Below are 12,062 nucleotides of genomic sequence, written 5' to 3'. Positions count from 1 at the left end.
AGTAAAGAAAAAGAGCCCATCTGGGATAAGCAATGTAGCAAGAGGCTGAAGGTTTCTAGCTGTGACACTGTTTGCTTCTGCACCCTAAGGAGTCACCCCATATTTTTCTGTCTACACCTCTTCAAGTTGTCAGAGGGGAGGTGAAGTTCCTAGACTTTACAAGAATCCATCTGTGAAGATGAGAATGATGTAGCGTTATTATAACCATGCACTGAGTACCTTTTATATCCAAGGAATAGGAACTGTGCTAAGTGCTTTACACGTATTATCTCTGCTCCTTATGACAGACCTGCAAGGAAGCTGTTATTCTTCCCATTTTACAAAAGTGAAGCTCACATTAGTTGAGTAACTTGCCTCAATCACAGAGCTGCAAAATGGCAGAGCCAGACGTGAACACAGGTCTCTCTGGATCCAAAGCTCATGCGCTGCGCACTAGGCCCCACTGTATCTATTCAGATTGCCAATTAGCGCTCAGAAAATCGTCATGCTTTGTCAGTTCTCTAATTTGGGATTATGCAGATGAACCAGGTCCTTATCAGGGGCTCAAGGAGAGGCAGAAGAGTAAATCTATTCTTTTGAAAATACTTAATGGAAAGAAAGAAAGAAAGAAAAAAAAAACCTCTATTCTTTCTCACCTATATTTTTCTTTCCTACCTCATGCTCCTGTCCTATTTTTTAATTAATTTATTTATTTATTTATTGGCTGCATGGGGTCTTCGTTGCGATGTGCAGGCTTTCTCTAGTTGTGGCGAGCGGGAGCTACTCTGTTGCGGTGCGCGGGCTTCTCATTTCGGTGGCTTCTCTCGTTGCGGAGCATGGGCTCTAGGCGTGCGGGCTTCAGTAGTTGTGGCACGGGGGCTCAGTAGTTGTGGCTCACGGACTCAAGAGCGCAGGCTCAGTAGTTGTGGCGCACGGGCTTAGTTGCTCTGCGTCATGTGGGATCTTCCTGGACCAGGGCTCGACCCCATGTCCCCTGCATTGGCAGGCGGATTCTTAGCCACTGAGCCACCAGGGAAGTCCCCCTATTTTTTTAAACAGAATCAAAGTCCCATATCAACATTATCTGCTTTAGGGCAGGGAGTAATTATAATGCTTATTCTTTGATTGCTGCCCTCTTATCTCTGTATTCCACGGAAGGGATGCTAAAGCCCGAGAGAAAGGTAGTTCCCTTTCTTAGAGGCCTATTTTATTTGAAAATGTGAAAACAAGGGCTTCCCTGGTGGCGAAGTGGTTGAGAATCCGCCTGCCGATGCAGGGGACACGGGTTTGTGTCCCGGTCCGGGAGGATCCCACATGCCGCGGAGCGGCTGGGCCCGTGAGCCATGGCCGCTGAGCCTGTGCGTCCGGAGCCTGTGCTCCGCAACGGGAGAGGCCACAACAGTGAGAGGCCCGCGTACCGCAAAAAAAAAAAAAAAAAAAGTGAAAACAAGAAACTGGGAATTCTGCTTGAAGTCCTGTCTTGTAGTAACGATGGTTCATAGACAGCTGGACCATTGGGATGGAGACTCCTTTTGCCGAAGCTGCCTTTGGCTATCCAGCCCCAACCCAGAACAGGAAGAGGTAATCGCATTTCCAAAAGAGCCATGATTCATTCTGCATTCCCATCTGCACCCCGTATCATCCTCTTTGGCCTTCATCACCTTCTAAAACTTCCCCATCAAAGACTTTCTAGAGGCAGGTTAGTTCTTTATGGACATTGTCTCAAGTAATTTTAGGATATATGCAGGCGAAGAATGTGGAAAGCTGTCGAACATGCTGTGCACACTCCCTGAGTGCAAGTCCCGATCTCATCCCGGGTGGAGGCACGTCTACACTTAACCCAAGCAGCTAGCCTGTTTCCTATAGGTACTGCAGAAAGAGGGGCTGTTTGTTGCCTTGTGAAATTAACATGGCAAAAGTTCCACGTTCTTTTGTTCCGCTAGTGTGTTAGGTTTTCTCAGTTCCAGAGGATTAATGGCAGGGATTCTGTTCCTCTCAAAGTAGACATTGAAGATACATGCTGAGGACACGCCCCTGGCTTGTCAGAGTAATATACCAGATCTGACATGCACCACTTTGCCACCGCTGTCTAAGGTTCAGAAATATCCTTTGGTCTGTAAATAGACTCAGACTTTCCAGGGAAAGCACAGCTGACACTTAGTGGATGTCTGCTAGGCGCCGGGCACCATGCTGCTAAATGCGTTACCGTTCATCCTCACACCTTCTCACGTGTGAAGGTGGTGTTCCTCTTCCATCTTCACAGTCAAAGACACAGGCAGAAAGTGATTGACTTGTTCAGGATCATATAGCTGGTAATGGATACACCTGAGATTTGAAGCTCTTTCCAGAGACTGTTCTTTCTGTGCAGTGTTACTGTCCATACAGTCCTAGGACCTCAGAGGCATCTTGTTTGGTCTCTAAAGTTAGTGCATTTCAAATAGAAGTGCACATTGTGTTGCCGAAGGCATTTCATTGCATCAGAAAATTCTTACCTATTTAGAGTTTAAATCAATTTCCCTGTAACTTCCACCCAGCCATTGGTCATGGTTCTAACTTCAGAGGCCATAGAAAACAATTCCCCTTTCATCTGATAATCCTTCTGATATCCCTAGTGTGTTAGTCAAGGTCCAGGTGGGAGACAGAAACCACACAGTAACTTGAACAGGAAAAGTTTAATATAAAGAATTACTAACTAGGAATAGGAGATTGGTGACTAAACGGTAAAAAAGAGCTCTCTAAGGATTACAGGAAATAAACTTGGGAGAGCCTCTTCCCCAGCTAGGTCTGAGATTCAGACCTGGCTGGAGACAGGGTGGCTGCAGCCCACTGCATGGTGAAGGTTCCCAGGTGCCACAGGCCAAGACTGGCAAACAAGAAACCAGCAGCCGCCTTGGATACCCGCGGAATTCAGCAGGAAGTTGTCCAGGGGGTGTTATCAGGCCAGCCGGGGTACTGTCGAGGGCTTCAGTTCACTGAGTTGCTGTTGAAGGTATCTGCAGAACCTGCTGGGAAGCTGCCCTTGGGGGTGCCTCCTCTAAGACCCTTGGAGCACCCCAACGTGTTACATGGATGTATTGTAAATTATGCGTAGGAGATTTTATCTGCAGTCAGTCAAGACAGGTTTTTTTCCCTCCTGATTTTCCCTCTGTCACTCTTCTCCTTCAGTATGGTGACTCTGCAGTGGCCGCAGGCATCTCGGGGCTTCAAGAATCACAAAAACTAGACCTTCCCACAATTACGTGTTGGGTTTTTGGAAGCAGTATGATACCTTTTCTATTCTCGTTTGACAAATGTTGCGTGAAGAACAAACTGCCCTCTGTAGAGAACGCTGAGGTCTGTGGACGTGGGTCCTGTATTGAAACAAGTATTAATTTCATGCTGTGCTAAACACAGCACTTTAAAATAAGGAACCTGAGGTTAAATGGCTTCAGTCATTTCAAAGTAGAATGGGAAAAATGTAAGGCAAGTCATGAGTTTGTGTTTCTTCAGTATGCCAGAAAATCCCATGTAATTGGACCTAGATATTCGATATTTACTCTGTAAATTGATCATAATGAGAAACCAAGCCCAGTGAGTCAGGAGAGCAGGGCTGTCGAGGCGGTAAGGTGCTAAGTTAGGAAAGCTGAACTCCCTCAGGGCCACAGTTCTGTGAGGGTGGATTTGGCAGCCTTGGGAGCTGTTGGCAATGGCGTGATGGGGGCAGGCGCTTTTGTGTTCAGCACGTGTATTTCCCAGCAGAGCTGCAAGCAGGTTTTGAGCTAGGGTGTACCTACCTGGAAGGATTGTGCAGAGGTGGTAGAGTCCTGGTGTTCAAACCACGGGCCTGAGCGTGAGGCGGTCCAGAGCCCATTCGTCCTCTCATCACCGTGACCTTCATCAAGTCGTTTTGCTCCTCTGTCTCAATTGTGAGTTGAAGCCACTTTGTGGATTCTGGTTAAGACAACATTGAGAATCAGTAGTGTTGTAAGGATGTAGAGAGGATAGAAGTATTTACAATGTAGGATATTATAAAAACGCACCTATAAGAGTTTCTCCTTGCACAGCTGTGCGTGTGGATTTCATGAGAGTCATGGATGTGAGTTGATTCTTCCATCTCATTTGTGATGTGATGCTTTCACCAGTTTATCTCCTCACAGAAGTTAGGAGAGTAATAAATACCTTGGTTTTTCTTTTTCCAGATTCTCTGTGGCCCAAAATCCGGGTTCCTTTAAAAGTTGTAAGAACTGCTGAAAACAAGTTGAGTAACCGTTTCTTCCCTTACGATGAAATCGAGACGGAGGCCGTTCTGGCCATTGACGACGATATCATTATGCTGACCTCTGACGAGCTGCAGTTCGGTTATGAGGTAAGGAGGTTTCACACGGCGCATTTACATTTTTGATAGTTATTGCCCATTACTGCTTGTCTTTCCTACTAAAGAGTGTTATATTTCAATCTGTAAAGTCTTAATTTCTAAATTCTAGTAGCGTCCAAAAGCTGTGCGTAGGAGTGTAGCTTATGAAGCTGTTCTTTAGAACTTTGGGGAAACCCTGTTCCAAAATGACAGCTGTGCCATCCACCAGTTTTGGGAACTCCCAGGGAGAGTCCCAGGGGACATTTTCAAAAGAGCATCTATGACGTTTAACAAGCACTTTAATTGATGTCTCCTTGAATACCACTTCCCCGACTCGAGCAGCTGGGCACAGCAACCATAAAAACATCAATAAGCGAAGAAGCTGGCGACACTGACAAACAGAAAGCAGACCCTGTTGATGGCTTTCTTTCTGAGTTTTAAGTGGAGAGGCTGGCTGCCTGTCTTTGGGGAGAAACATTCTCTATCACCATTCATTCGATGTGGCTGATGGATTAGACTGGGTTCAGGGGTTAAGTATGGAGACCAGTAAAGGTCTCCCCCGGGGAAAGTGCCAGAGCCGAGGCCTGGTGAAAAGCAGTAGGAATTGATGAGTCCTGTCAGGGAGGATGTACACGAGATGCATGATGGCAACAGGCTGAGGCCTGCGGCTGCGGGGGTGTAATGGTGGTATCAGACCCAAGCAAAACAGAGTGTACAAATCAATTAGCTACAGCTGGTACAGGGGAGAGCGGGGCAAGTTTATGCCCCGTAGTCATCCTGTCTTTGGGAGAGAGGTAACCATTTTTAGGATTTGTTAAATTTGAGGTTCTAAGAAATCATGAAATTTTATCTAATGAAGCAATATGTGATACATATATTTATTACAGAAATTTACTTTCTAAGCCTTAAATTAGAAGTGGATTGTAAGGGGAAGAAACAGGAATCCCCCTACCACTGCCACCACCAAAAATTAAAAGCTCAAGTTTTCCCAGGTCTTTACTATATATATAAAATATATTTATATATCCATTGCGTATAAAAGAAATTGTGAAATAGACTGATGTGTGATACCTTGGTCGATGTCATTACTGGCCAGTGAAAGGCATGAGACTAGCTAGGAAAACATACACTCATCTTTCTGGATTTATTTCTATTCATATTGGTGTCTTTCTTTCGGATCGTCACGTCTAGGGTGTCGGATGATGTTTCATACACTATCATTCCCATTTTTTCAAAAAGCAAATTACCTACTTCTTTCTCTAAGTAATAAGTAGGCAACTCATGGCAAAACCAGTTTTTCTGCCAGTATTTTCTCTCCACTGCATGTAATGGCTTCAGACTATACCCCTGTATTTATTTTTGTGGTAAAAGGAAGGTTGAAAAAGGGAACATTCCAAATGGTGTAGCCAAGATGGACAGAGTGCTACCTCTTTGATATTTCAGTTGGTCTAAATGAAGTCTAATAAAAGGAAGTTAGACTAGATGAATTCCTTTCAACCTTGAGTTGAAATCTTGGGATCTCATGAATATTGAAACCTGGGATCTCTTTCAACCTTGAGTTCGTTTCAAGCAGCAAAAAATGTGTTGATGAGAGGAAGTGCAAAACCCGGAGGGACTGAGCTTGAATCTTCACCTCTTCCCTCTGATGCCCTGTGTTTACTCCACATTACCTCTAAAGAAGTAATGTGTATCAGAGGAGTAGGGGGCAGGGAAACGCCTCATCTCCAGTAATTGGGATCTTCTCCAGATGCTATGAAAGGAACAACTTTCCTAACTACTATCTATATACAACTTACTATGTTCCTATCAATTTACTGGGTGTTTACATACATTAATGATCTTTTCCCAAACCTGCAAGGCAGTTATTGTTTTTCACCTTCTTTACTGAGACTAAGCAAGGTTAGATAACTTGACTGCAGTCACACAGGTAAATAAGTGGAAGAGTTGAGGTTTAAATTCAAGTTTGTGTGACACTATACTGTCTTCCCTGAGGATTTTTACCATGTCAGAGACTACTGGTCCTCAAAAGTAGTCCTCAGAACCATCAGCATATCCCTTGTCCATCACTAACTTACCTTGCTGCTAAGGAAAACTAGTATTTTTCAGGCATCCCTGCCACTAGTGCTTTAGGGTAACTTTGTAAAGTTATTTCTTGTATAGTAATTAATATAATGAACAAAGTTAGGACAGTACTGGGCCCAAGTTTCTACTCTGTCACCATGGACAACTTATGTAATCTCTCTGGGTTGTAGTTTATTCTTATATAAAATGGCACTAACGGTATCTGCTTCATTGGGTTGTCGCGTACATTAGATAAGATTGTGTAGCACCACCGCGTGGACAGCGCTCGGGAAGTACCCGTTCTGGGTGGTGGGCAGTGTGCTCTTCTGCTCTTTATGAGATACCACATTAGCAGCTGCTACCACGACTGCTGCTGTCATTCTCATGATTCCGCTGATTCATGAGGAAGGTTGATGGTTGTTTCCATCATTCAGAAGGGACAGTTCTCTTCTGGAGAGGGTACCCAGTTTTGTGTTGAATCGGAAGACAGAAGATGGTGCTCCTAAATCCTGTTTTTTATGCCAAAGGCTAGGATTACTCTCATGCAAGCTTGACGGATTAAATGAACAAACAAATCAGTTAACAAAAATTTATGTCCTAGGAGAGTTATGTTGGAGCCCAGAACTACTTCTTCGTCACAGTTATCACAGTGTGTTAGGACTGTATCTATCTTGTTGACTGCTCTTCATCCTTCAGTGCTCAGATCAAAAGAAGCTTTCAGAAATTCTCCAGACTAGAGCACTCTACCTCTTTGTGAGCAAATAATTGTGAAGTGTGTTGTTTAGTGTCTGCTTTTCTTCGAGAATGTAAGCCCCATAGGGACAGAACCACGGCTGTCTTGTTCATTGCTGTATCCTCTTTGCCTAACCCAATTCAGTCCGTTCATCAGATACTCAGTAATATTTGATGAATGAATAAATCTTCATTACCAGCCTGCATATGAAAGATAGGAGAGAGATTACTCTGGCCTGCGTGCCTTTCCACTTCACTGTGATCCACAATCTGGATACAGCCATTTTAGAAAGCAGCTTGGAGTTTAAAACGTTAAACATATATCTACCACGTGACCCCGCCATTCTCCTCACAGAGATTCACCCTAGAGAAGTAAGAGCATAAGTATACACAAATACTTGTACGCTAATACAAGTATTAGTATTTGTACTTGCAGCTCTTATTTGTAAAAGCCAAAATCTGGAGGGGGAAAAAAAAAAAGTCTTATCAAAAGTTGAATGAATAAACTAATTGTGGTATATCCATACAATAGAATACTACTCAGTAATAAATTGATGAGCTCTTGATGCATACGACAACATGGTTGTATTTAAAAATAATTATGCCGAGTGAGTGAAGCAAGATGAAAAAGAGAACATATTTTATGATTTCATTTATAGAAAACACAAACTAATCTTTAGTGATCAAGAGATTGGTGGTTGCCTGGAGAAGGGGTAGGGAGGGTCAGCTTGAAAACTGTATTAAAAAGGGGGGCCATATAGGTTCATTGCAAACCACAAAACATTGCTGAGAGAAATTGAACAACTTCATAAATGGAAAGATGTATCATACGTCTGAATCCAAAGACTCACTATCATTAAGGTGTAAGTTCTCCCCAAACTGATTTATAGATTCAAAGCAAGCCCAGTCAGAATCCCAGAAGGCTTTTTAAAAAGTTAAAATTGACAAGCTAGTTCTAAAGTTGAAATGGAAACACAATGGGCCTGGAAAAGCCAAAGCAATTTTAAGAAAGAAGGACAAAATTGCGGGACTACCTTATTTTAAGACTTCTATAAAGCTACAGTAATCAGGACTCTGTGGTACTGGTGTAAACTTAGACATGTAGATCAATGAAATAGAATAGAGGCCAGAAATAGACCACACGTGTCATCAATCAGTTTTCAGCAAAAGACCCAAGTCAGTTCAATAGCGGTGGGACAGGCTTTTCACTAAACGGTGCTGGAGTAATTTGATATCCATATGTCAGTTCAGAATGGATCCTACCCCTAAATGCAGGAACTAAAATTATAAAGCTTCTTAAAGAAAACAGTGGAAAAAGTTCGAGTGTACCTGAGCTAAGCAACGTTTGTTTTTTTCCTTTAAGTAAGAGACAAATAGCACAGTATATAAAAGAAACCAAATTGGACTTCATCAAAATTAACACTTTTTAAAAAGACACTTCTAAGGAAATAAGAAGGCAAGTCATAGACTGGGAAAAATATTTTCAAAATATATAAAGAACTCTCATACCTCTATAATAAGAAAACAAGTCAGTAAAAAATGGGCAGAAGATTTGAACAGTTACTTCATAAAAGAAGATATAGAGATGTAAACTAACATATGAAAAAACTCTCCACCTCATAGTCATTAGGGCAATTCTAAAGTAGAAGCACGATGAGTTACCACTGTATACCCACTAGAATGACGAAATAAAATTTAAAATACTGATAGTGCCACATGTTGGTTAGACTGTGGAGCAACTTAGAACTCTCATACCTATTGGTTAAAATGCTAAATGGTACAACCAGGTTGGGAAAGTGTTTGGCAGGTTCTCATAAAGTTAAAAAAAGTTATACTTTTCATATGACCCAGCTTCCAAAAGAAATAAAAACGTATGTGTATGGAATTACATATGCTACCAAATGTAAAATAGATAGCTAGTGGGAAGCAGCCGCATAGCACAGGGCGATCAGCTGGGTGCTTTGTGACCACCTAGAGGGGTGGGATAGGGAGGGTGGGAGGGAGATGCAAGAGGGAGGAGATATGGGGATGTATATATATGTATAGCTGATTCACTCTGTTATAAAGCAGAAACTAACAGACCACTGTAAAGCAATTACACTCCAATAAAGATGTTAAAAAAAATTTTAAAAAACAGAATAAACAAACAGCAAAAAAATCCCCACAAATTTCACTATCAGGAATGAAAAGGAATTAAGGAAGTGTTGTCACCATAGATCCTACAGGCATTAAAAGAATATTATGAAAATTTATATGAAATGTAAAAATTCTTTGAAAATTACAACTTATGTAAAAGTAAACAGAATATGTACCCTCTATTAAAGAAATTCAAGTTGTTATCAAAATTTTCCTACAAGGAAAAATCCAGGCCCACATGGTTTTACTGGTGATTTCTTGAACATAAAGTGATAGTTTCAGGTTGGAGATAAACTTAGAGATAATCTAGCTTGCTCACTTTTAATTATAGGTAAGGCCCATCCATAAACTATATGAAGCCCATAAAGGACTTATCCAATATCACCCAGTTAGTAAGTGGCACTTAATAAGGGCATACAACTCATTTTGGTGCTATTTTCCCCATACCATGCCACCTGGGAAGATTTTATTATGTAACTGTCCTATTTCTGCCTCTGTGCTATTCAAACCCATTTGTTTGAAACCTCTCTTTGGTGACGGTAAAAACACCTGAACATTTTGTTTCCTATTCCAATATTAACAAATAAGAATCCATATCAGTCAGGAAAACAGAATCTATACTAATTGTTTCAACAGAATGGATTTAGTATACGAAATTTTCTAATAGAGGTATTAGAGAGCTGAGAGGGCAAACAGGGGCTACTGAAAGTATAAAGAGAGAATAACTCCAGGGAGCGTCCACTACCCCTTGGGTGGGAGGAACAAAGGAAGAGAGGGAAGAGGCTGGGTTCGTTAGAACCTAGAAGCTTGGAAGAGACCCCCCACCCCACCCCCTCACCCCCGGGGCTGGGCCTTAAACCTCTGAGGAGGGGCCACCGGCTGGCTATTGCTAGTACTTCTGAGGGGTCAGGGTAAGGCTGGCTCTGCTGGAAGAGGCTAGAACCACATTCTGCTGCTGGGGTGAAATGCCACACTGTCGGGAAAAGCAGGCAAAACAGGAAGTAATTCCCTTCTTTTCTCTAGTTTTCCAGTCTCTCTCTAGTGCACCCTGTTGGTAGACCACCTAGCAAAGGTGAGATGTTTGCAGAGTCTCAGCCCTGGCATCACAAGGCAGAATTTAGAAGCAGGGCTTGGGGCTACAAGTCAGTAGCTTTATAACCAGTGCAGTCTACCCCTTTGGCTACTCCAGAGCATCCCTACAGACCCTTCTACACATATTTGAAGTTCATGCAGCAACAGTAGCAACTGTATTCTTTTCACTAAGAAGGATGCAGCAGCTGTCCTTTATACATATACAGGCCTTGCATTCCCTCCCCTAGAAGGTGAGACACAGAGTCCCAATAGTCATAATATCAGTCTCTGGTTAATTATTTATTCTTTCTTTAATTTTGTCACAATTCTACTTAGTATTCTGTAACTTAATGAATAAATTATAGGCTTCCATTTCTGGACAAGATTGAGCAAGCACATTCCACCCTATTCCTAGAAAAAGAAGACAGACTGGCTGGGGTCCTCAGGACCTAAGGGATACTCCAGCAGTGAGTTCCCTTGGATTTTTTTTTTCCTTCCTTCCTCCCACCTTCCCTCCCTCCTGTATACCCCAGCCTCAGTGCTGCAGAAGGCCATGACGCTCATAGGCACAGATAACGAGCATACAAACGCAGAAAAAGAAAAAGAAAAACGCACTTTCTCTTGTAAGGACTGGGAAGAGGGCAGCCCTGCTGATGGAACGCTTTTGACTGTACCTACTCTACACCAGGCAAACGCCGTGAAAGAAGCCGTATGTACCCCTGCCAACTAGATGCTGTGACTGGGGGGATTGTCGTTCAGAGCCCTGCTGACCGTTCCCACCCTGCACTACCAGGAGGCAAGAGCAGAGACGGCACTCCTCCCCTGTCCCCTCTCCACTCTGGAGACTGTGGGGTGGAACTCAGTTGACCTTCCATGTCCTCCATGAAGTGAATGTTAGCGAAGACGCAGCTGCAGAGACTGGGGGCTGGGGGGCGGTGTCCTGTCCACCATCCCCAGCCTGCACCAAGCAACAGACAGCAAAGAGACAGCACCTCATCCGTTCCCAACTCGAGAGTGGAGGGAAGCTTATGGAAAGGAGGGATTCCTCCTGGGCACACTGTCACCCCTCTCCCTTCAGATCAGCCCATGCATGAAACTGACTAGAATCAACACAGCAAAGGCTTTGAGAAAGAAACTGTAGTGTAGAATACTGCCCAGGTTTCAAATTAGCCTCTGGGTAGCACACAAATTAGGCAGACCAGAATAGCACGATATAGTCTTTGAAAATTCAATTGATATTCAATCCAGAGCCCACAAAGTGGATCCGGACATGCACTCTGAACCTAAGCTCCCTGCTAAAACAGAAAATGTGAAAGGCAGCACCATCTCACAGTAACACTCAGCATGTTCAGGAAACAATCCAAAATTACTCATCATACCAAGAACCAGGAAAATTGCAACTTTAATGAGAAAAGGTAATCAACAGTTGCCAACACCAAAATGACACAGATGTCGGAATTATCGACCAGGATATTAAAACTGCTGTCATAAAAAATCCTCTAATAAGTAATTATGAGCACTGTTGAAACAAATGGAAAAATAGAAAGTCTCAGCAAAGAAACAGAAGATACAAAGAAGAACCAGATGGAAATTTCAGTACTGAAAATTGCAGTAACCAAAATTTGAAACTCACTGGGTGGGCTCAATAGGTGAATGGAGATAACAGGAAAGAACTGGTGAACTTGAGGATAAATCAATAGGAATTATCCAATCTAAACAGCACGGAGAAAATAGATTGGGGGAAAAAAAA

At 42.8% G+C, this 12,062-nt stretch overlaps 1 protein-coding gene across 5 annotated transcripts in view; it reads left to right on the top strand.

Moving 5' to 3' along the window:
- The window catches only part of EXT2 (exostosin glycosyltransferase 2), a 137,983-nt gene that overhangs the window by 95,684 nt on the left and 30,237 nt on the right, over positions 1–12,062 (top strand). For all 5 annotated transcript variants that reach the window (XM_060159356.1, XM_060159354.1, XM_060159353.1 and 2 more), the window contains one exon: positions 4,158–4,324. In XM_060159356.1, the coding sequence (XP_060015339.1) occupies positions 4,158–4,324 (167 nt within the window). The remainder of the gene's footprint in view (positions 1–4,157; positions 4,325–12,062) is intronic.

The sequence above is a fragment of the Lagenorhynchus albirostris genome, chromosome 9, assembly GCF_949774975.1.
Source record: "Lagenorhynchus albirostris chromosome 9, mLagAlb1.1, whole genome shotgun sequence".
Lineage (NCBI taxonomy): Eukaryota > Metazoa > Chordata > Mammalia > Artiodactyla > Delphinidae > Lagenorhynchus > Lagenorhynchus albirostris.
The sequence above is the reverse complement of the archived record's forward strand: the minus strand, read 5'-3'. Positions and strand labels throughout refer to the sequence as shown.